We start from the raw sequence: 26,808 nt of genomic DNA, 5'->3' as shown, positions 1-26,808 counted from the left end.
TTATAAAAAGATGCTATTTGCCTTTCATTTTCACCCTCTCACAAGTGTATAATGGAGTGTTTCAGATGCTATGTGATGTATTCATAACAGTGAATACAGAAAAAGATATGGGAATCCAGCAGTCTCCTATTATTAAGCCAGATATTAAGAAAATTTGCAAAAATATAAAGCAATGACAATCTTCCCACTATTTTTTTTTTTTTGTTTTGGAAACCAGTTATTCTTCATAAAACATGTTATTTATGTTAACAAATAGTGTTTGTCATTTTATGTGAATTAAGAGATTTTAATTTTTCTTAGTTTTAATCTCTAATACAATGAATATCAATAAAAATAACCCACATAAACAAAAACTCTTTGGCTACTGAATCAGTTTTAAGAGACCAAAAATATTTAAGAACCATGTTATAAGTTCCCATTTCAAAGACTAAAGACCACTATTTTTTATACAGTATAATGTAATGGAGAGAATAAGGGCTTTGAGGTCACTCAGATACTTGGATTGGATTCTTACTCTGGTACTTAATACCAGAGTTCTTGGACAAGTCAAACAAACCTCTAAACCTCATAAGAGTTGTTCTGAGGAATAAATGACAAAACGTATTTGGAATACCTAGTAAACTGTGAATGTCTGGCACACAGTAGGCATTCAGTAAATGACAACTATAATTATAATCATTATTGTTACACCCTTTAAAAAGTTTGCTTGTTTTCTCCTTTGTCAACTAAGACTCCACAATGTACAGGGCACAACAAATATAGTTTAATTCAGTTCTATCACAGATAAAAAAATCTTTGGTAACATGTAAGTTCCTCTGGTAATAAAGAGGTAACATCAAGCTTTTTCGTGAAGTGCAAAGAACGTCAAAAGGCCACAAAACAATCTCTAAATTTCCTGCTAAGTGAGAGCAGACAAGGGGGGAGGGGGATGGGAAGGGCAGAGAAATAAAATAAATAAATAAATCTTTAGGGGGAAAAAAAAATTACCTGTTAAGTCTTCTTAGAAAATCTGATACACATAAATTGAAAATGGCATATCTGTAATATTTATAAATTATCTGCACTAGAATTTTTCTCAGGAGGTTATTCTAATAGCTACTTTTAGATTTCTCATTATAATTCCAAGTATAGCTAGGTAAAACACAAAACCACTTAACTTTCTGTGCTAGGAGGAAGTCCTAACATGGCCTACCATCTTCCCCTAGGACCCACAAATATATCATATGTATCTTATCCAACACATCCTATTGACTAGGTATGTCAATCTGACAGGATAAACTAAAATCCCCTAGAAGGTAAGGGGCTTGCTGGTACATTTCTGTCCTAGGCATATGTCAGTATTCACTGGAGATAATCTGACTCTGGTGGGCATGTTTTATAACATCCAGCTCATACCCCAGTGGTATATCTGTCCTTGGGTAGGGAGTAGGGTTCCCCCACTACAGTAGTGCACCAACACAAGAGATAGGTGCCGTGCAAAGAACATCTCCACGTATTGAGACCTACTGGGTATGGGGAACAGAGGTGCACTAGTGAAAGGGACCTGGCTCTGTCTCTCCTCTATGTGAATAAAACATCTTTCCATCAGAGACTGTGAGTCATACTTTTGCTGGCAACCCCAACACCTGGGCTGGAGTTGGCTAACATCTCTTCAGGTATCTCTCCCTTGGAACTTTGTATAAGAAATGGACCAAAAATTAAAGAGGTAGGTAGACAGAGAAGGAAATGAGTAGGGAAGACACACTCAACTCTGAACTTTAAAACAGTCACTGAGGAAAGAAAAATGAGACTTAAACTAGTTAAAGGCATATTCATTGAGGCAGTTCAGAAAAATAAGGACTGAGTTAAGTTAGAATCCTAAAAAGTTATTAATTTCATAAGAGTTAACTAACCCTACCTACAATTAAAAATATAAATAGACCCTCTATTGTAAGAGCACATCAATTGTTATCACCTTACACAGTCTATCAACACAGTTTATCTTTATGATTCCATAATGTAAAAAAGTCCTAAGATGATTAGTTAACTTTCATAGAAACTCCAGTGCTGCTGGGGGCTTAAAACACTTACCAATTATCAATCTGCAAAGATGCTGCAGCTCTACCAATCGCCAATCTGCAAAGATGCTGCAGCTCAAAGACACCCATCTATTAAATTATTATTAGACTCTGAGGGGGTCTCTCTGCTGAAAACCTTTATTTGCATATTCTATTACTGGCTCCAAGACCCTGTATTCTTCTGTTTCTAGTTTCTATTTCTTTCCATCATTCCAAAGCTTCTCAACTTTCCTCTGACAGACTTTAATTACCTTTTACTTCTCTCCAAACATAGCAATTTCGTCCTTAAAGAGATACTTCAAGGCTCTGTAATTTCTTAATAGAACTACTTATCTCCCACATGCTCAAGCCATAGTTATTTACTATCTTCTAAAAATTCATTCGGTAATTTATAAATAAGAAAATATCTCTTTATGCCAACTTTCAACTGGCCACTAAGTAGATATGGGATTATCAGGTATCTCAAGCTGAAAAGCATGGAAGACTTAAGACAAGCAGATTTCCACTTACTATAAAATTACAGTAATCAAGACAGATCAACAGAACAGAGTCCAGAAATAGACCCATGCATATATGGTGAACTGATTTTCAACCAAAGTGCCAAAGTGTCAAGGGGGGAAGAAAAGACTTTTTAAAAAATGATGCAGGGAACCGGATGCAGCTCACGTGTTTGGGTGCCCACCTACCACATGGGAGGATCTGGGTTTGATTCCTGGTGCCTTCTAGAGAAGATGAGCAAGATAGTAAGCTGACCTGATGGGATGGCATGACAAAGATGACACAACAAGGACACACAGGGAGGAAAAACAATGAGAGACACAACAAGGTGGGGAGTGGTGGCGGCTCAGGCAATTGGGCGCTTCTGTCCCACATGGGAGATCTCGGATTTGGTTCCTGGAGCCTCCTAAAGAGAAGATAAGCAGACACAAAGAAAGGACAAGGAATGGACACAGAGAACAGAAAGTGAGCACAAATAATAATGGGGGGGGGGGCAGGAAAAAAATAAATGTTTAAAAAAAATGATGCAAAAACTGGTTATCTGTATGAGAAAAAAATAATGACTTATCTTTCAATTTTTTAGCAAAAAGTTGAAAAATGGATCATGGATCTAGATGTGAAAACTAGAACTATGAAACTTCTAGAAGAAATCATAAGAGAAAAACTGTAACATTTGGTTAGGAAAGGATTTCTTAGATATACCATAAAAGTGCATAATCCATAAAAGAAAAAACTGTTAAAGTGGACACCATCACAATTTCAAACTTCTACTCTTTGAAAGACACTGCTAAGAGAATGAAAAGACAAGCCACAGACTAGAAGAAAATATCTGAAAAGCTTATATCTAATAAAGGATTTCTATCCAGAATATATAAAGAATTATCAAACCTCAGTAAGAAAACAAACCAATTTTGAAAAATGGGCAAAAGATTTGAAAAGAAACTTCAAAAATGAAGATATATGAATCCAAAGAAATATACGAAAAGATACTCAACATCACTGTCATTATGGAAATGCAAATTAAAACTACAAGAGACACTTCAGGGCTGTGTCCCCCCCCACAGATGCTCTCAACAACCAGCAAGACTCAACAGAAACACATTTCTAAAAGCTCCAGAAAACAGTTAAAAGAGTGCATAAACAGGATGAGCACCAAAGCAGGAAAAAGGCAACTTAAAAGCAGTAGTCTCCTAGTGCCCTGGCTGCCCACCCCACCTTCCCAACCCCTCACCAGCTCAGCACAGAGCAGGCCTACACTCCCAGCATGGATCCCTGGTCCCAGTTCCAGAAGGAGCAGAGTAGTCCTCATGCACATACTGGGAGCATGGCCCAATTTGTCTGATGGTGGCTTAAGGGACACACTGTCCCAGAACTTGCCCTGTGTAGAATGTGGCTCACCAAGCTTTCCTACAGAGCAATATGGAAGAGCAGCCAAGTTATGCTGCCTGGGGCAAGGAATTGCTGGTTGTATGACATACAGTACAGTGCCTAGGACCACCAGTAAACTGCTTCCTAGGGAAGAGGGAACATTTACATCTGTGTAAATAGGAGAATTCCTAGGGCCACACGTGCCTGCCAAGACAGCAGGCATATGAAGAAAGGATCAGGTAGAAGCATATATTTTGGCTGGAGGCATTCTCCAAATTCACTTTATGGATAAGCCTTGGGGAGACCACTCTCACAGATCAATATGCAAAGACTGGGAAAGGAGTTTTCTTTTTTTCCTCCTCCTCCTTATTTTTAATTAACTCCTGGCATTCAAGGAAAGCATCATCAAAATAAGAGCGGGATACAGGCTTAAGGAACAGACACCTCAGGGTCTAAATTCTAGCAATAATACACTAAAATATAAAAATGTCCAGAGAAGCAACATGTCACTTACAATGGACCCTTAATAAGATTGTCAATTTCTCATGAGAAACCATGGAAGAAAGAAGGCAGTGAGAAGAATTTAAAATGTTGAAAGCAAATGACTGCCAACCAAGAATTCTATATCCAGCAAAACTGTCTTTCAAAAATGAGGGAAGAATTAAGGCATTTCCAAATAAACAAAAGCTAAGGGAGAGTTGAATAGACTTGGATGACCCAGTATCTCTATCTAGACCCTTGCTTTCCAAACTCAGGAATTTGAATGCAGTAGATTTAGATGATAAGTGACTCGAAATAGAAGTTTTTTTAGGACGTACCAGGGAATGAACCTGGGACTTCATACATGGGAAGGAGGTGCTCAACCACTGAGCTACACTCACTTCCCATAAATGTAATGTAATTTTTAACATAATTTTACATGCTTTCCAATTTTTAAGGGTTATTTAAAAGCATGTAGGTACTCTACTAAAATCACATAAATGATGACAGTAAAATAGATCTGAGAAAGCACCTTTTTATACTATACTTTTTAGCAGTCTGCTGGAACAAGTGTGGAAATTAAATTACTTTACCTCTGCTCTAAACCAATTCCCCATACTCTGCTTTGTGGTGCTAAAGCTGGGGTTCTATAAACCACATTTCAGTCTTGGCAGCTGGCTTCTTATAAGGCTCTGCCAAGAGAGGGCACTAAAGACAGACTGCAAGGATGGAAAAGGAAGAGACATGTGCCTTTTAATCTATTCTTTCAGCTTCCTAAGAGTATTACCCAAGCAATGGTTTCTTCTTTCCAACAGGTCATTCCCATAGCAACAGATGGATCCAGTTTACAGTCTTCCAACATCTGCAGAACTAGCTTCATCATAACCCACTCAAGACAAACAAACATAAGTTAGCTAGCATCTTCTCATGACACATTTGAGACTCAGGGGCATGGGACCCTTCCCCAAGCTCAGATACCAGCAACAAGCCATGCAGCACCTTCTCCTCAGAGGTCTGAGTTTCAGTTCCAAAGGGCCCTTCCTAAAGTTTGTTCCCTAAGTCCTAAGGATGGCAGATGCATTCTATATTGTCTATCTCCATGGTATCTTACAGTTTTATTTTTACCCTTTGTGTTACCCAGCTAACAGCTTTTTATCTAGTTAATGAGTCTTTCTAATAAATTATCTCCATTCAAATAGGCATGGCATCTGCCTCCCACATAACCCTGAGTGATACAAGGAAATAGTCTAATTACATAGAGTAAAATGTTATTTTAACAACTTGCTAAAATGTAATTCTACTTTACTAGCAAGTAAAGAAGATCAAAGTGTTGGTAAGAGCAATTTAGTTAAAGAGCATCCCTTAGCTAGCACTGTAAAACCATTTGTAACCATTCCTTTTAAAGAAAATTTAGGGGGCCTTTTTCTAATGCACATGTAGGAGTTACAAGTGGAAAATGATATTTGAAGATAGTGATAATGTTCAGCTCTGTCTTCAAATTTTCTACAACATACATTCCTTCTTTTTTTAAAAGGAGGTACCAGAAATTAAACCCAGGACCTCATACATACAAAGCAGGCACTTGGCCACTGAGTTATACCCATTCTGCTACTTTTTAATCATAAAAACACAATAAGTATAATTTTAAAAATAATCCTAACACATTCAAATTAAACAAAGATCCAACATCATCTATAAAAAACAGTAATTTATTTACCTTAATGGGAGAGTGGGGAAGTTTTAATTAACTTACTAAACTCTTTCTTACCCATAAGCGTATACTACACATACTTTCATTTGATTCCCTACCTTCACTTACACATAAGTTGTTTGATCCACTCTCACTTTTACCTGCCTGCCTACAAATCCCCACCTGCCTATCCATTTTCTCATTCCCAGCCACACCTTCAGTTTTTCTCCACTGACTTATATGCTTCCTGGCTTGAGGCTGACCACTTTCTATATATACAGGAAGTACATACAAGATAAGTAGGGCATACAAGCAAGCTACACATGTATTCTGTCGGCAGGTGAGTTACGTCAACAGTTCTAATTCTTTTCCTATTTGGGTAGTGTGGATGGGGAAGCTGTTTCTGGTTTGGGGAGATTTTATGGAAAAGTAAACTAAAATTTATTACAATTTTAAATAACCAGTTTTACTCACGCAAAACAGTCATTCTTTTCTTTCCTCCCTTATCTCAAACCAACGCAGGCTGACACTTAGAAAAATAAAAGGGATACAATGGTCTTCTATACACTCACATTTGAGAATGGAAGTCTCTGCTTCAAATAAAGCATATGGAATAATACAGAAGTAAAGACATATAAAAGGATACTAAATACTGGGACTTAAATGCTAAAGGGCTTCTCATATTATGAATGAAATACCAAATTTATAACCATATCCATAAGAAATGTTTTAATAGAATACTACACACAGTAACACAATGTAAGCAAATTATGAAATAACTCATGGTATGTATTCTTTCTCATCATCCCTTCCAGTTCAATAATTCCACTGAGAAAAAAAAAAAAAAAAAGAGAGATATATTATTCCTATCCCAATGCCATATGTAGGCTTAACCAAAACATAAATATTCAAATAAGAGGATTTAAAATCTCAGCCAATTATTTTAAGATCTGATTCTCTGTGTATATCCCACAATTAAAATATCTTTAAGGAAGCCCAATCAGTGGAAGATTTAAGTCTGCAAAAACCCTGATGCTGCCATGCCCAATGTGTTAAATATTTTTTAAAAGGGGGTAAAATGGCTCCTCCCCTCATATTCAGCAGATAGTACTGTTAAGTCAAATTAGTCCTAGAGCAGTTTTGGAGATGAAAAATATAATTAAAAAAATAAAGTTATTTTTTGAGCTATACAAGTGTCCCTTGGTTTGTCCCTTGGGGGGAAAAACCAGCACATAGAAACCAATCTATTTTCATTTTAAGATGGAAGATGCATGCTCATGGAAAGAAATACCACAATGTCATGAAGTGGAACTTTTCTACTGAGGAAGAAAATAGCCAGCCTTTGTCTACAGAAAATTCAAGTACTTAAATTCACTTTTTATTGTTCGTTTTTCTTTTGTAGCATTCTAGACAACTAAAATTTCTTGACTGTGCATTCATGGCTCTAGTAATTTTGTATCCCTCCTCTCTATCCTTCTCTCCTCTAAGGTGGGCAATTCCAACTCTCTTCATCGCTTACTCCACTCCAGTCACACTGACCTCCTCATTGTTCCTTGAACATACAAGGCAGCCCCCTGCCTTGGCACTTCCTGGACTTCCTCTGCCTGGAATGCTCATAGTCCACATATCCAATACATGGCTCAATCTATCACTACTTTAAGTCTTCCTTCAAAAGGAACCCTGGTACCCTATCTTAAAATAACACACACACCCATATTTCCAATTCTCCTCTATTTTATTTTTTTCCATAGCCCTTATCACTGTTGCTCTCTAACAGATACTTCTTACTTGTTTATTACTTGTCTCTCCACCAGAATATAAGTTCCATGACTATAGGATTTGTGTCTGTTTTATTTACTGCTGTAGCCCTAGCACTTAGAATAGTGCCTGACAATATAATAGGTGTTTAATATGTTGAATGAATGAATGAATGAATGAATGATACATACAGCAGGCTGAAACATCACATGCAACTAGTAGGTACTACCATCAACACTTATATTCTAGTCTGAATGATTTCAAGTAACTGATGAGGTTTAGGTTATTTTTCAAACTATGCTCTATGGAACTTCAGAGATCCTACAGAGGCCACTGTGAGGGTAGAATACAGAAGCCTAAGCAAGCAGCAAAGCCCCACATTTACCAGATTAATTCAATGGACTTCACATAAGGTTTAATTTGCAGAAAGGTGTGACTTCAAAAACTCTGAAACCACTGGGTTGTATATAATAATTTAGTTCCTACTTTTTACGTTTTTTTTACTTTTACTGTAAATGAGGGTAATCTAGGGATTATGTTTACACCATCCTTTAAAAAGAGATTCAAAATTAGTATCTTTAGTCTTAATGCATCTGTTATAAAGGCAATCTAAATGTATTATATATTTTTTAATTAAAATATGTGGAAAACAGATTAGTAAAGAGAAAAAAAGGAATGATAAAGAAGTATAAAATTGATATTTTCTGAACAAGAATATGTTTACTAAGTGAAGATTAAATACAAATCTGAATCCCACTACCACAAAAATCTGTATAAGCAAAAATATCTCCCCACCCCACCAAACAGCACTCCATATGACTAAAGAAACTACAATATTTTATTCTAAACCTTACCTTGAAATTCACTGCAATATAACTTGATCAGCATAACTTTTAAATGTTACATGTCCCCCCCAAAAAAGAGGACTCACCTTAATGAAGTTACAGATGGACAAGCCTGTCCATACAAACCCATCTGGCCACGAAGAAAATCTGAAAAGTAAAGAACAGTTAGTTATTAGATGTTCCAAAATAAATATAAATGGTATTACAATTCTAATTAAAACATTCTGAAAACAGAAATAGAAGGTTCAAGGATTCAACATTATCTCAATACAAAGTCACATGAATTGAAATTACTAGAGTGGTACTAAGAACTACACTGCAGAAAAGACATACCAGGAAGCATAAGAAAACAGGCACACTCTAACTATGACATTCAAAGGGGAGGAAATCTCATAAAATTTAACAAATGTTTATGCTCATAGAAAAAGGACAGCATGTCCAACTGTTTAGCAGACTCTAGGGATACCAGAGGTACCTAAAAGGCTACTACATAGCTGATATGCAGGATCCTACCCACACATAATTATACACACATACCCCAACCTGCTCTTCAGTCAAAGCAGTGTTACCTTTATCAGTTTTATATACTGGTCTTCATTAAGACTTCCTCTGAAGAAACAAGTTCCATTGCTTTAAAAAAAATTGCACTGGGACAGAAGAAAAAACCTTTGATAAGACAGTTCTGGGTACAAATTTTAGCTGTGATACTGAAAACTTGAAGACTTCATGTTACCTCACCAAACCTCAGTTTCTTTATCTGTGACATGGAGATAATGCCACCTATATAGCTTTACTTATTATTCAGGGATAAACTGTAGATCGGCTGTTAAAAATAAATAAATTAAGGAACAAAAGTGAAAGTATCTATTATCACTACTGCTTGGCATGAGGCAAAGTATCAATATTTTCATTAGACAAATGATGATCCATAATTGCCTACAGGTAACATAAATGAGAGAAGCTAGAATGGATATGAATGTATATATATGCAAGCACTGCAGAAGTGGAGACTGTGAAGAACTTGAGAGTAGATCAGTATAAAGGGAAAAGCTACTACTCCCACTTCTAACCAGTTGGTACAATGCAGGAGTAAAAGCCCTGCATTATTAAGAACGTTAAATTTTTTCAAGAGAAGCAGAAATCCAAAATTTTATTTGAAATCTCCTGATTTTTATTTTCTAAATACTATGTGAGCCAAAATACTGTATTTTGTCTCAAGTTTATAATCTTTGATTTACAGGCTGAGTTAAATTCCCTGCATCCAATCGTCCCTGCATAAACTGAAATGACAGATGGGCAGACACTTCTATTTCTGCCAGTATGACAGACTGTATGCTTTAATCAACCTACCACTGAAAGTAACGAAAATGCTGGATAAAATGTTTTCAAATCTTTATAAATGAATCAATAACCTAACAGAAAGTAAGGTAAGATCAAAGACCAAAAACTAAGTGAAAGAGGAAAACTAGAGTGGTATGCATAGAAATCAGCTTTCTTTCACCTTCAGGGCATTTTGTCAAACACTAGGAATTTGAGTTTGCAATTCCAAGGCCTCCTGGGGCCTAACGTCCAAAAAGCAAAGTCCAAGAGTACTACTGCAAGGAAAACTATGCCTTAATCTTGGCACTGAGTGCTAGCAAGGGTATAACATGAGTATAGCAGTGTCTCCCCCTGATATTTCACAACTATAAACTGACCTTCACCTAGATTATGGTTCAAAAAGCTTCACACCTAAATTTTAATCCTAGGATAATAGTAGTGTCCCCCACCCAACCTTGGCAGAAGCAAATGCAAATTCTCTCTGGGAACGCACCTTTGTTCTAGGCCTAGAAGAATTCCCATAAGACAAATGAATTCACAATCAAAAATCACTAAATCCAGAAGAAAACAAACCAGCATGAGCGGGAGACAGCGGAAACATCAGTTAGCAGAATCAAATCCATAAAGACTTCAGAGATTAGAATTACTAGACACCTTTCTCTACTATCCTAATTTATGGATGATTCTACTTACTCCTATAGTTTCAATTATCAACATGCAGATGAATCTTAAAGCTATATTTCTGGTTCAAATCAATCTCCTCATCTCCAAGCATAAATATCTAACATTTCCACCTAGAAATCTCAAATTTGCCATGTCCAAAACTGAACTTATCATCTTTCCTTAATGTATTTACAACATGAATAAAATGACACGGCCTTTTCATTTAAGAATGGCTGTAAGGTTTTTGTCTTAATTTCTACTTCTGCCTTTGCTAAAGCAGTTCACTTCTTTCCAACTCCTGGTTTCTATAAGGAACGACTTTTCTCTGAATATTCCTGGCTTTGGAGCCCACTCCAAAGAAGTGAGTTACTTGGTTTGTGGGGGGAGCTAACCTAATAAAAGAGCTGAGCACGAAGGAATTAGTCTCTTCATCTTCCTTCTCCATCAAGGACTCTCTCTATATTATTATAAGGCAGCAATCTGATTGTGTCTGCTCTGCTGAACCAAATATTCTCTCAGCCAACCTCACCCATGGTCTACATCAGGGGTTCTTAACAAGGGGTCCATGAGCTTGAAATGAAGTTCAAAAACCATTGTTCTTGGAAAGCTAATGTGGCTCAAACAGCTGGGTGCCTGCCTACCACAAGGGAGGTTCCAGGTTCATTTCCCAGTGCCTCCTAAAGAAGATGAACAAGACAGAGAGCGAGCTGATGTGACAGAATGGTGCAGCAAGCTGACGCAACAAGGAAACACAATGAGAGACACAACAAGCAGGGAACAGATGTGGCTAAGCAATTGGGAGCATTCCCTCCAAATGGGAGGTCACAGTACCTCCTAAAAAGAAGACGAGCAGACAAGGAGAGCACAAAACGAACAGACACAGAGAGCAGACAGCGAGTGTAAGCAATGAAACGGGGGAAAAATAAATAAATAAATCTTTTAAAACAAATTATTCTTGTGGGGACATGTTGGTGCAAGTGATATATTTATTAAATAACAAAGTATAGGTGGACTTAGTAAGGGGCCCATTAAACAAAAAAGGTTAAAAACCCCTGGCCTAGATTGAAGAGCAGAGATGGAGAAGCTTGGAGAATTGACAAGCCCATTTGGCTCTTAAACCTATGCCACATTCTATAGTATCAGCTTTATAAAAAAACAAAGGTAAGTCCTCCAGAACTTGCAAAAATGGAAAAAACCCAATGTCCATCAGCTGGTGAATGGTTAAACAAAATGCAATATACCCATACATAGGGATATTACTCAGCCACAAAAAGGAGTGAAGCAACAATACATGCTGTAATATGGATGAACCTTAAAAACACTACATTAAGTGAACAAGGCAATTTATAAGAAATGTCCAGAATAAACACACACACACACACACACACACAAATGTCCAGGAGATGGGGGAGGTGGGAACAGTAAGTAACTCTTTACAGGCTTCTTTTTGAAGTTATGAAAATGTTCTAAAATTAGGTAATGGTTGATGGTTGCTGAACCTTGTACATATACTAAGAACCACTAAATTGTTCATTTTAAATGGTGAACTTTATGATATGTGAATATCTCAATAAAAAACATTTTTAAAAGGTAATATTTTGTTTCTTCATCTCCTGATGCTTGTATTTTATTTCTGCCAGTTCAGAACTCAGGCAAGAAAAAAGAAATCATATATACTGTGTCTCTCAATCAATCAACACCCTTAGCATCCCCAATTAGTTATCATTTGCTGCCAATTCTAGCTTCTAAATATCTTTCTAATCTGCTCTAGCTCCAATGCCTTGTTCCAGTTTTCTCTATTTCTCATCTAGATTACTGCCCCTAAACAGTGTCCACACTACAGGCACAATGACTGAATAAACAAACACATACCAATATTCTACACCCTACAAAGGCAATTGACCAAACAACATGAAAATCTCACAAAAGGCTAAGGTTTCATAGTGAAGACAGGAAAATTTTAAAGTATCCTCCAAATTACAAACTCATTTCTGGAGCCAGCTTTATTTGAACAATTATATTAACTTATTATTCATACAGTTTAAGGTGGTGTCCATAGTACCTTGTAGCACCTTCTTCAAGTCCTTTGAAAACCAAAATGCAACATAAAGTTTGTACAGAATGATACAACAGGGCTACAGATAGTAAAAGCCAGTCAGTCACTCACTAATAGGCAAGTTTCAATACAACCTATAAACTGTATTATATACCATCACCAACAGAAGAATGTGGAATTCCTTATCATGTAAGCAGTGTTCAGTGTATATTAAACTGAATTACAAACCATTCCCATTTCTGAAGGGGCTGCTATTAACAAACTAAAAGGTTTGCATTATTTGGGAATAGGAGATGAAATGCGAGTATTCTGAAAAACCTCCCAAGTAATTCATGAGCCCTTCTCCCCTCTCCCATCCACACAGAGGTATAGAGATTCCAGATAATTTATAAAGAACTTAGGACCTTGAGTCTGAAGACCTAAATTGTAATCCAGCTCTGACTGTTCCTGTGTGACCCAGGCTATATTGTTAACTTATCTGAGGCCTAATTTCCTACTCTATGATATAAAAATGCACGCCTCAGTTACTGTGACAGCAGCTTGGATAAAAACATCCAACATAATACCAGGCAAAAGTAAGAACATACCAGGCAAAAGTAAGAACAAAAAGCTTGTTGAAAATAAACATTATAGGGAAGCAGATGTGACTCAAGCGACTGGGCTCTCATCTACCATATGGAAGGTCCTGGGTTAGGTTCCAGGGGGCCTCCTGGTCAAGGTGTCCTCTTGTTGTGTCAGTGTGGTGAGCTGACACAACAAGATGACACAACAAAAAATAGAGGCACGGAGGAAAAACAATGAGAGACATGACAAATCAGGGAGCTGAGGTGGCTCAAGTGATTGGGTCCCCATGCCTCCTAAAGAGAAGAAGAGAAGACAAGCAAACACAGAAGAACACACAGCAAATGGACACAGAGAGCAGACAGTGAGTACAAGCAGCAACGCAGGGGGAATAAATAAAATATATCTTAAAAAAATAAAAAAAAAGGGAAACGGACTTTGGCCCAGTGGTTAGGGCGTCCGTCTACCATATGGGAGGTCCGCGGTTCAAACCCCGGGCCTCCTTGACCCATGTGGAGCTGGCCATGCGCAGTGCTGATGCGCGCAGGGAGTGCCGTGCCACGCAGGGGTGTCCCCCGCGTGGGGGAGCCCCACGCACAAGGAGTGCGCCCGTGAGGAGAGCCGCCCAGCGTGAAAAGAAAGTGCAGCCTGCCCAGGAATGGCGCCGCCCACACTTCCCGTGCCGCTGATGACAACAGAAGCGGACAAAGAAACAAGACGCAGCAAATAGACACCAAGAACAGACAACCAGGGGAGGGGGGGGGAAATTAAATAAATAAATAAATCTTTAAAAATAAAAAATAAAAAATAAAAGAGGTTTCAATAAAATGGTAAATAAACATTAAAGCACTAGAGGTGAAGAAGCTATCTTCTTTTTTTCCTTCTGATTACAGCTCTATCTTTCAAAGAAAGTGAAAGTACAAAATTCACTAGCATCAATGAAGGAACAACCCCTTTGATTCAGATTACTTGACTGCGCACTGTGAATTGTTATACCATTCGTCACAAGTAATCACTAAAGCAGCCATGGAAATAACCTGTGTCTTAATCACCCTGAACAGGAGAAATCTGCCAGAAGAAGGAGTAAAGGGAAAAAAAATCCTGCTGAGTGAATAGCAATCAGCTGTTCATCCCAGCACCACTATAAACCTGAAGGCAGTGGTAACAGCTTAAGCTATGAAGTGAGATCTTTGGAGTCATATGCTATCAGAGAGAGTTAAAATCATATACAAAAATCATGCAGTACTGGATACCAGATAGACAAAAGGAGCCAAAACTTAACTTTGGAGAACTATAACAGATCATTAAGAGAAGAGAAACTGGTATTAAAAGACCAAAAACAAAAAGACCTTGAGAAAGAATTGTCCTGGAGATGGCAAATGATTCAAGGGAAGGAAAGGTAATAATGTTAAACATTAAGAAGGGCATAAACTGAGAAGTGAATGTTGGCTTTTAGTAGGGGGAGGTAATTATCAATACCAAAGAGAGTGAGTTTTGTGGAATAATGAAAGCAAAAATCAGGCTGCAAGTGGATTAAGGATCAGAAGTAAAAGGGAAATAAAATTTAGCCACAAATAGTATAAAATTAAAGTAAATGAGTTCAAGTACTGAAAGTAGAGGGATAGATTAAGAATTTAGGAAAGAGGAATATGCTAGAACTTACAACAAACTATACCCATTACTCTATTTTATTCTTCATAACTCTTGTCACTACCTGATACTATTTTTGTTTACAGTCCATTTCTCCCCCCCTAGAATGCAAGCTACATGAAAACAAGAACGTTAATGTTTCCTTCTGTTACATCCCCAAAGCCTAGTACACAGTCAGCACTCATATTCGTTCAATGAATGAATAAAACAAGAGTTGGAAAAAGATAGGATAAATTAAACTCCTACAATTCAATAATAATAAAAAATTAACCCAATTTTAAAAATGGGCAAAGGATTTGAACAGACAATTCTCCAAAGATGATACACAAATGGCTAATCAGTACATGAAAAGATGTTTAACATATCATTAGCCATTAGGGAAATATAAAATCAAAACTACATTGAGATACCACTTCACACTCACTAGGATGGTTATAACCAAAAAGACAGACAATAACTAAGTGCTATAAGGATGTGAAGAAATTGAAACTCTCACACAATGCAAGTGGAAATGTAAAAGCATGCAGCCAATCTGGAAAAGAGTCTTGCCAGTTCATTTATATGAAATGTGTAAAATAGGCAAATTTATAGATAGAAGATGAGTAGCTGCTCAGGGCTAAAAGGGAGGAGGTGAAGGAGGAATGGGAATTTACTACTAATGAATATGGAGTAAGAACCCATTTAGGGAAGCGGACTTGGCCCAATGTATAGGGTGTCCGTCTGTCCGTGGCTCAAACCCCAGGCCTCCTTGACCCGTGTGGAGCTGGCCCATGCGCAGTGCTGATGTGCGCAAGGAGTGCCGTGCCACGCAGGGGTGTCCCCCGAGCAGGGGAGCCCCACGCACAAGGGGTGCGCCCCATACAGAGAGCCACCCAGCGCGAAAGAAAGTGCAGCCTGCCCAGGAATGGCAGCGCACACACAGAGAGCTGACACATCAAGATGACGCAACACAAAGAAACACAGATTCCCATGCCACTGACAAAAGAAGCGGACAAAGAAGAACACGCAGCAAATGGACACAGAGAACAGATAACTGGGGTGGGGGGAAGAGGGAAGGGGAGAGAAATAAATAAAATAAATCTTAAAAAAAAAAAAAGAACCCATTTAGAAAGGGGGGAATGTTCTAAAATTAAGACTCTGGTGATGGTTGCACAACTGTGAATATACTACAAAATACTGAATTTTACACTCTAAATAGGTGAAAAGTATGGTATGTGAACTACATTTCAATAAAACTTTTAAAAGGAGGGGCTGGGGAGTGAGGGAGGTAGAACCAGCAGTTTTTGTTCTGCCATGTTCCTGCTTTTTCCCTCACAGGTACCAAAGGATACACTCCCCAGTCCACAAAGCTGGAATAGGAAGGGGAAAACGTAAGTAATAACTTCACCAGAAAGCAACTCTACTGCCCCTTTTACAGTCACCTGAATCATTCCTGGTTCAAGAAAATTTGATTTCTGGTGGCTTCTGCTATTTTCAAACCATACTGTTTATTCATCAAACATATTTAATGAAGACACACTTATAGTTTAGAAAAAGTCTGATACACCTGTATACATCCTGGGACAATTCTAAAGAAAACCATTCTACTACAATCTACAAATCACCTGCTTAGGCTATGAGCCTCTCCTCCTAAAACAAGACCTGGGCCAGGCAAAATAACAGAAGATGGAAAAAAAAAAAAAAAAGCATGCTGGGAGCAGATGTGGCTCAAGCAGTTGCACCCACCTCCCACATAGGAGGTCCCAGGTTTACTTCCTGGAGTCTCCTAAAGAAACAACAAACAGAAAACAAGCACAAACAATAAGCAAATAGACGCCTGAGCCATTGGGGGTGGGTGTACCAGTCAACAATCACCTTCAGCTTTTTAAGATTGTTGTAAATGCAGAAAGTTTAACTCTGAACTGCCTATTTTCCCTTCTTATAGTTTAGGACTCTTGTCTATAAGACAGGTGGTAGATGTGGGGGAGGGAAGCTTCTTGGCCAAACATCACAGAGCTAAAACTTCTTCCAAAACTCAAACCTTATTTCCTGCAAATTATGTAAATAGATCCCAGGTCACCTTCTTCTAACCAAATCATAAACCAAGCAAATAATACAGGGTTCTATTTCTAAGGCTGTCATTAACCAGCAGATAATCCTGAAGCTTCAGTCTCCCTACTTTGCTCAATAACTTAACCACAGTATCTGGTTCCAAAATCAGATCATATGGTCTAATAAAGGGCTTTTTCCCAATTTGTAGATCTATTTTTATGGGAATTCTGACAAAGGTGTATAAAATTATATATCATGTGTTTAAATCACCTAAATTAAATATACATGAAATATGAAAAACCCAAAAGATTACCCCCTCCAAAATGTTGAACTCTTCCATTTTAAACAACTTTTAAAGGCATTCACTAAACAAAGATACAGTAACTTTTCAGAGAGCTGAATGATATGAGGTTTTAACTTTAAGCTTGGTTATATTTAGAAAATCAAGATGCCACCTCTTTAGATGTTTATCCTGGGCATTTGACTCATGCCCTTTGCCAGGTGTAATTTAAATCAAGTGATCCTACCATAGATCCCTGAAAAATATATCAAACAGAACAGTATTTACCAGTTGTCAGTGGAATAAAATGCTGTGCTGCAACTGAAGACATGGGAAGCCATGAAGTCTCCAAAACAAAATAAAACTACCTGTCTGATCTCAAACAAGTCTTATAAACCAAAGCTGATTTCATAATAATCATTTCTATCCCATGCCTAGAAATCCAGATTCAGGAGTCTAGGGTGAAATCCAGAGAACCTATTAATTAAAAGCATCTCAGGTGAGTCTGATGCACAGTTTAATTTAAGAATTATTAGTTCAGGACAAAGCTAGCAGAAAGGTTTAGTTCATTTGCCAATTAAGCCCAATTATGCTGGCTGAAGTGCCACAGTGAAGTAGTCATATCTAAACACAACCAGAAAGAATGCCATGAGCAATGAGTAGTATGCCACAGTCATGGTGATGGGAAAGAGGTAACATGCAAACCTTTCATCTATCATCCCTGATTTAGATCAGTGAATGAACACTTTTTTAAAGGAGGCTTGTGGATCAAAAGAAGAAGAGACTCAGATCTGGATTATCTACTTTACAGCTGGTAGGAAGTCTGGCAACAGAACCGTTGGCATATGTACCAGGACTCTCCAAAAGTAATATTAAAATCCCACTATTATAAAGAAAAAGAAGACAAGATTTCTGCTCAAGAAGTTTATAATCTTGTTTGAGAAATGAATATTATACATGATAATATAAGACAAGTTTGATTAAAGAAAAGGTGGGGGGGTATGTCTTGAGGAGTTTCATTTTAATAGTGGCATTGGGGATACTGAGTGCCGCACTAAAAACAGTTTAGTTTGGACTGATTCAAGAAGGAATCAACTGCGGATTCCTGATAAGGATATAAGTAATGTGATGTTATTTAGAAGATTCCTCTGGCAGCATTTTCCAGAAAACAAATGAAGACATGACCACTGTAGGGCAAATAATCTGTTTTGTATTGTTTCTATTATGCTTCTGCTACTGCTACTAGATTATTGGCTCCTAATAGGCCAGGAAAGTCAAACCTTTATAATCTCTCATAACCCCCGGCATATGTTTACTTTTTTAAAATATTTATTTTATTTATTTCTCTCCCCCCCTCCACTGTCTGCTCTCTTGTGTCCATTCACTGTGTTTTCTTCTGTGTCTGCTTGCATTCCCAGTGGCACCAGGAATCTGTGTCTCTTTTTGTTGTGTCATCTTGCTGCATCAGCTCTCCGTGTGTGCGGTGCCACTCCTGGAGGGGCTGTGCTTTATTCGCACGGGGCAGCCCTCCTTACTGGGCGCAATCCTTGTGTGTGAGGCTCCCCTATGGGGGGACACCCCTGCATGGCACGGTACCTCTTGCGTGTGGCAGCACTGTGCATGGGCCAGCTCACCCCAAAGACCAGGAGGCCCTTGGTTGGAACTCTGGACCTCCTATTTGGTAGGCGGATGCTCTATCAGTTCAGCCACATCTACTTTCCTAGCATATGTTTTATAAGTAAAAAATATTCCAAAATATTTGTTGAATTGCTATAAAGGAAGCAAAAAAAAAATCTTGACAAATATTTCCAAAGAAACTGTAACAGAACTTGCTACAGATAGAGACATGAAGTGTTACAGGAGTGGAAGAGTCAATTATGTCAAAGAGTAAAGGGATACTGTTATTTAAAAGAGACTTAAAAGACATAGCAACCAAATGTAATGTATGGACCTTGTCTGGATCTTGATTCAATTAAAAACCAACTATAAAAAGACATTCTTAAAACAATCAGGGACATATGACTCTGAACTGGATAGTAGACAATACCTAGGAAATACTGTCAATTTGTTAGATATGAAAACATGTGCTTATATAAGAAAATATATATTTTAGAGATGCATACTAAAATATTTAGAAATGAAAAGAAAGTACCTATGATTTTCTTTAAAATACGTCAGCAGAAAAGAAAAAGGAATAAAGGTAGTTGAGGCATATGCAGCAAATATCTTAACAGCTGAATCTCAGTGATGAGTATATGGGGAGTAATTATATTTTACCTACTTTGTTTTAGTCAAGTTTTATTTCAAATTCAAAAAATAAAATAACAGACAAAAGGCAGCTCAACAAGTTATGGAAGTATTACTCAAAATAGTTTTTTCTGTCCAGGCACTTTTATTTCACCTAATCCCAACAACAATCTCAATTGTTCCTCCAATGTTCAGAAAGATACAGAGATGAACACAAATTAGTTAAATGACATAGTCAAGGTCTCCTTATGAACAAAGAAAAAGAGAGAAAAATGCTTAATCTTATTCATCTCACAAAACCAAACCCCATCCTTTTTTAACCTTTTGCATTAATACAGTATTAAAATACTATTTTATCTACTTTAAGGGTAGTTAGACTAAAGTCTTTTGGTGTTCCTGGCTCAGCTCTAGCACTGTACAATTACTTTTCTTTCTCAGATTTCAGGAAGCTTAAGAATGGCTAGGACTTCTGAGAAAACAACCTAGACTCAGAAGAAAATAGGTATTCATTTATTAGCTCTACTAATAGGAAATCTCTCTGAATCTACCCAAAGAACTTCTTGTAAATTAATATAAGAACTGAATATGAGCCAAGAGTGTGACTCAGCCACTAAAAAGAAACAAAGTTAAGTCTTAGACTTCATGAGAAGAATAGTATCCAGATCAAGGAAAAGGTAACTGATCCATAAACTCTTCAATGCTTAGTTCTCAACTGTAGTATTGTGTTCTCTTCAGAGCACCACATTTTAATAACATTTACACACTAGAATGCTTACAGGAATAGATATCAGACTAGTGAGGAGTTTAGAAACCAAATGTCAAATGTAAAATGACTAAAGAAACTGGGTGTGTTTAGCGTGGAGAAGAAAACACTTCCTAGCCTTCCATCTCATCTCTCTCATATAGACCCCAGCATAATATTTTCCAGAGGATTTCAAGAGTTGTTAACAGGCATTCCATAGTCAAAGAAGAAAAAGCAACTTTTTCTCTATAGCACTTAGTGTTCAATATCTTAATATGCTTGGTGAATCTCCAAGAAGAGGATTTCAGGATATCCCAAATATATGTGACCATTTATTTATTCATTCAACAAATATCTACTGAGCCCCTATTATTTGCCAAATACTCCTCCAGGTGCTGAAGATACAACAATGAACATTTAATATCTGAGGCGTTTGAGGAGCAGCCAACCTAGGCCTCTCGCTGCTCCTCTAAAATGCATTGTGATTCTTACCTCTTAAGTCTTTGATTATGCTCCCAGCTTAGAACTCCCCATCTCTAACCTTAATTCAAACATCATCTCCTCCATGAAGCGTTCCTGATGATCATCATAAGCAAAAGCATTCTCCTCAGCAAACCCTTAGCTCTGTAGCTGTACCAGTCTATGCCTCTTAATTACCTTTGGATCTATTACAATACCCAGGTCAGTGTTTTGCATGTGTAGGTGCTCAAAAAATATTCACTGAATGAACAATCACCTACAAATATTTGAAGGGTTACCATGTTAAAGAAAGTAGACTAGGTCTCTACTGTTGCAAAGGGAAGAACTAGGAAAAACAAGACAGTTGAAAGAAAATTTTGCCTCAGAGCTAAAAACAGATAGCCCTTAGAGCTATCAGTGATTATAGGTGTTCCATGAGTAGTTTTGACTGACAGGGACCTTGTTGCCTTTTAACTGTGTCCTCAGTATTTAGTACAGTGCCCAGGATACAGGAGATGGTGAGTGAGTGAGTGAATGAGTGAAATGAATGAGTCCAATGTCCCTGGATAAAAAACAGTACCTTAAAGAAGCACCAACAATTCTGTTCCTCTTGTAAGACTCCCGCCAGAGAATGGAAGCACACAAGTAGATCTTAAAGTCTAGTTTTCATCTTAAATTTGAGTTCTGTTTTTAGGTCATTTATTGATAGAATACTTACCATAAGTAAACCCATATCTTGATTCCTCTAGGGGACTAAAACCAATTTCTCGATCAGGCAGAGCTAAATGATCAAATTCTGATACAAAGAAAAACCCAAACTACTTAATACACGCACAATAACTTGCTCCATAAGATTATAATCAAATTATTTATCAAGTTGATTGATATAACTGCCTAGAAAGCAAAACACTTTGTTAGTACAAAGTGCATAAGGTGTTCTTCAAAAGTCCTATGATTCACGTTTTTCCAAAGATTCTCTTTTAAACCATAAAAATCAAACGTTTACTTTTCTGACTATAAAAATGATATATATATTCACTGTAAAAAAAAAAAAACTTAGAAAATACAGAGAGGTTCAAAGGAGAAAATAGAAATTATCCATTGTTATACATTCTCTCCCAATCTTTTTTCCATGCAGTTAAAACTTCTCTATAAGCAGCCACTCTTCCTACCTATCAGGCAAGAAACAATGGATCTCATATCCTTGCAGTAACTTAGACATCCTCAGTAGAATCATGTTCCAGGTACAATTTCTTGATATCTAAATCTGATTTATGTGTATGTCCATAAAGTAAGACATACACATAAATCTGCCATTTGGTAATCCATAAAAATTTCTGTTCTTATACCCTGTCTTCCTCTACTCCAGAATTCTACAAAGAGAAAGCATGCAGGAAGGGAAGAAGTTACTCCCAATAGTTTTATGTCCCCTAAATCTGATATTATCATAAGGTAGTTCTGCTACAAGTTGCCCAGGTCCTCTGGGGTCCAAAGCCTTTAGTTTCTGCCTCAAAAATCCTCATCTATCATCAGTCACTGTTAAAATTTCCTAGATTAGCCCCCGACTGTCCTCCAACTAACATTAACCTCCCCAGCCACAATCACATCATAGATAGTGTTTGTTAGATTCATTATAATGTACTGCCATCAATTTCATCCATTACCACAGTTACAACTAACCTTGCTAAACATTCTATATAAATTCAGCATCAGCTCTCAAACCACACTCCATCTCCCACCAACCTACACACTGTCCTTAAGGTTCCTCCATGTTGTCATATACACCCCCAACTGATTTCTTCTTACAGTTGAATAGTATTCCATCATCTGTATATATGACTGTTTATTCATCAGTTGATGGACAGGTTGTTTCTATATTTTAGCAACTGTGAATAATGTCACTATGAAAATCAGTATGCAAATATCTGTTTACATCCTTTTCAGTTCTTCTGAATATATTCCTAATAGCAGGATTGCCAGATCACATGAAAATTATTTTGTTTCTCGAGGAATCGCCAAACTGTCTTCCACAGAGGCTGCAACATTTTACACTCCCACTAACAATGAAGGAGGGTTCCTATTTCTCCACATTCTCTCCAAGACTTGTAGTTTTCTCTTTTTGTTCTTTTTTAAATAATGGCCATTCTGTATAGTATGATTTGATATCTCACTGCAGTTTTGATCTGCATTTCCCTTAAAGCTAGTGATGCTAAGGATGTGTCTTTTGGACATTTGTATTTCGGAAAACTATTGTCAGATAAGTAGTTTCCAAGAATTTTTTTCCCATTGAGTTGGCTGCCTTTTCACCTTAACAGAATCATTGGAAACATAATAGTGTTTCATTCTGAGGCAGTCCAGTTATTTATTTCTTCTTTTGTTGCTCGTGCTTTGGGTCTAAGGTCTAAGAAACCACCCCTACCACAAGATCTTGAAGATGTTTCCCTGTATTTTCTTCTAGATTTACAGTTCTAGTTTTAATATTTAGGTCCTTGGATCCATTTTGAGTTAATTTTTGTACAAGGTATGAGATAGGGGTCCTCTTTCTTTCTTTTAGATATGGATATCCTGTTTTTCCAGCACCATTTGTTGAATAAGCTGTTCTGACCCAGATGAGTGGATTTGATAGCCTTGTCAAAAATCACCTGACCATAGATGCAAGGGTCAATTTCAAAACTCTTAATTTGATTCCACTGGTCAATCGGTCTATCTTTATGCCAGTACCATGCTGTATCTAGATAAAACGCTTTAAAGTCAGAAGTGAGAGCACTCCAACTTCATTCGTATTAAAGATATTTTTGGCTACTCAGAAACCCTTAATATGCCAAATAAGTTTGATAACTGACTTTTCCAATTCTAGAGAGGAGGCTATTGGAATTTTTACTGGGACTGAGTTAAATCTGTAGATCAGTTTGGGTAGAATTGTCATCTTAGTTTTCCAAACCCATGAACAAAGAATATCCTTCCATTTATTTTGATCATCACTGGTTTCTTTTAACAATATTTTATTGTTTTCTGAATACAGGTCTTTCATAACTTTAGTTAAAGTTATTCCTAAATATTTTATTCTTTTAGTCACTATTGTAAATGGATTTTTTTTCTGACTTCCTCCTCGGACTGCTCATTAGTAATGTATAGAATCACTATTAATTTTTGTGTATTAATCTTGTATCCTGTCACTTTGCTGAAAATGTCTGTATGTTTTAATAGTTTTGTTGTGGATTTTTTGGAATTTTCACACCATCAGTAAATAGCAAAAGTTTTATTTCTTCCTTTCTTATTTGAGTGTCTTTTCCTTGCCTAATTTCAGAAGAGATATTTTTCTAAAACTATGTTCTAACAGGAATTTTTCTTATTCCATATTCCATAAGTTTACCAGTCCATTACAGACTATGTTATCTATTGATGACAGGGTATAAGTCAGACAAAAGGCACAATCAAACCAAAATGAAATAGATTCAGATTTACAGTAAAATCCTCAGAGCAACCAAAGTGATACAGCAAGTATTAGAAACTAGGCCTATTAATGGTGTCGAAGGTTAAAGAACTAAGTTCTTGTTGAACATGTTCCTAATTGCCCTAAACCATATATTCCTATTTATCCTGTATATTATCTTACTGTAGTTCTAAAATTTGATACTGTATGAAGAGTTGCATCTACTTTTTGTTTCAATTGTTTTGTTCTAATCTTAATAATAATAAACACTTTGAAAGACATTATATTCTCAGGTTATCAGTTAATATGCCAAATAGAGTAGAAGCCAAATGAACATACCTACCTACAAATGTTTATTTAAAAATAAGTAGAATGACATTGTTATAAATATAAGTATAACATCTGGTTCCATATAACAAAACTATTTCCATATCCCAACAGATGGCCCACAGTAATAATGCCTGGCAGATCAGGTTATAACAAATTCTATTAAATCAAAAATCCTGTATAGCAGATGCCTTTCCCAATTTCAGTATAAGTCAATCTCTTTAACCAAAATATTGTGCTTTGGTTCTTGCTATTTGTGTACTAAAATACAGTTACGCCATTTAAAGCGGTCAAATTTTTTTAGCGTTGTTATAAAATGTCACTGTGCTTTTTCTGAATTTCAGGGTGGAGATGGTAAAAAGAACCTCCCTTTAGGACAGAAAAGGTAATTGTTTAAAATGGGAAACAGAAATGAAGAGTTAAAGGAAGACTGAGGAGAGAGGTAAAACTGAGCTGTAGCTCTCAAGCCAAAGTTTCTGAAGACTAGCAATGTGGAAAGCTAAGTGACTAAAAAAGCCAAAAGTGAAGTGTGGTAATGCAAGTCCTGTGTGGAGCAGCTACTAGCAGAGACACAAAAACAAGCAAAAAAATGTACCCCAATGCTAAAACACTACCTATCTCTGTACACTGTAGTGTCACATTCATTTTTAAAATACATATTGATGGAATGTCAAGTTAACTTCACTGCTTGCTTCCACAGCCATATTTAAATCCAGGCTTTTTATTCTGGCTATGCCTTTACTTGAAATATTGCCCTCTATTGATTTATAATATAGTTAATAGTACAGTATAGTGACTAAAAGTCACTGAGTTCTGAAAATGGACTGCAGAGATTCAAATCCAGACTCATTCCTAGCTACATACCCTTAAGCAAGTTACTTAGCCTCTTTTGCCTGTTTCCCTGTCTGTAAATTCTAGATAATAATAAAATCTCTCTTCAGGTTGTTGTAAGAATTATACGAAAAATACATGTAAAGTATTCAGCCCAGAGTAAGCCCTCAAAAAGGTTAGCTACTACTACTACCACCACTATCATCATCATCATCACATTAATTGCCATTAAACTTGTGAAAGAAGAGGCAGCATATGAAAAAACGCAGAGCAAACAAAATACAGAATCTAACAGGGAAAGTTTCTTCACTTTTAGTCCTGAAGATTAACCATTAAAAATCAATGATTCCCAAAGTAAGGGAGTTTCCCTCTAAGTCTCTAGGAATCCACATGGGGATCTATTAGGTTAGAATAGCAGGAAAGAGAAAATAATAGCAGACAGAGAATAAGAAGTAACTGTTTCACTACAACTTAAAAGTGTGCAGTCTTGGGCAAGTCACCTAACCTAAATTTAAAATTGCTCATTTAAAAAAAATGTTTTGTCTAAGTCATAGGGTTGTTGTAAGAACCAAATGAGATAATGTATAAGAAAATATTTGTAAACCATAAAAATACTAAACAAATGTTCAAAGGCCATGTCTTACTCAATTTTATATTCCCAACGCCTAAAGTGCAGAGCAAAGATTATAATCTAAAAGAAAAGACATGGGAGGGGTGGGGTTGGCTGGGTCATGATTAAGAAGATGGTTAAGGATTTAAAAGAGGAAGAAATCAGAATGTCCATCAACTGACAAATAAATACAAAAAAAGTGTGGTATACGCATGCAATGGAATATTATTTGGCAATAAAAAGGAATGAAGGACGGAAACAAGTTGCAACATGAATGGCCCTTGAAAACATTATGCTAAGTGAAAGAAGCCAGACACAAAAGAAATGTTGTTTGATTCCATTTATTTGAAATGTCCAGAAAAGGCAAATCTGGAGATACAGTGAGGGCATTAGTGGTTGTGTAAAGCTGGGGGATTAGGGAAAATGAGGAGTGACTGCTAATGGGTACAGGGTTTCTTTCTGAGACGATGAAAATGTTCTAAAAGTGTGGCGAAGTTGCACAACTTTGAAAATACTAAAAAGTACTGAATTATACACTTTAAATGGGTGGATTGTATGGCATATGTATTATATCTCAATAAAACAGTTTAAAAAAAAAGAAGTTTGAGGAGAGAATTATTAAGGTATAAAACCACTGACTTTAGAACATAAATTTCTATTTTAAATAAATAATAGTGATATTCCAGTAGCTCTGACACATACAAAAAAAAGAGTCCGAGGAAGTATTACGAGAAAATACTATTATCACATCAAACCATAATGCATCTACAAATCCTTATGTGGAAAACAAATATGGTGTCTGGTATCCTTTCTTTCAAAATCTGCCCTAATATTACAAATTACCTCCTCCTGGTTTAGTTCAATAGCTTTTTCATCACCACGTTCATTGTTTCTGAACTTCC

General features: G+C 36.8%; 1 protein-coding gene across 10 annotated transcripts in view; it reads right to left on the bottom strand.

Moving 5' to 3' along the window:
* FOXJ3 (forkhead box J3) overlaps positions 1-26,808 on the bottom strand; it is a 153,707-nt gene that overhangs the window by 123,251 nt on the left and 3,648 nt on the right. For 8 of the 10 annotated variants that reach the window (XM_004477415.4, XM_071217511.1, XM_004477417.3 and 5 more), the window contains exon 2: positions 8,783-8,843. In XM_004477415.4, the coding sequence (XP_004477472.1) occupies positions 8,783-8,826 (44 nt within the window). In that variant the 5' untranslated portion in view covers positions 8,827-8,843. Of the gene's footprint in view, positions 1-3,786; positions 3,848-5,190; positions 5,293-8,782; positions 8,844-26,808 lie in introns of those variants that run through there. The other 2 variants (XM_058303787.2, XM_023584360.3) reach the window with 2 other exon arrangements.

Source organism: Dasypus novemcinctus, chromosome 9 (genome assembly GCF_030445035.2).
Source record: "Dasypus novemcinctus isolate mDasNov1 chromosome 9, mDasNov1.1.hap2, whole genome shotgun sequence".
NCBI lineage: Eukaryota > Metazoa > Chordata > Mammalia > Cingulata > Dasypodidae > Dasypus > Dasypus novemcinctus.
The sequence above is the reverse complement of the archived record's forward strand: the minus strand, read 5'-3'. Positions and strand labels throughout refer to the sequence as shown.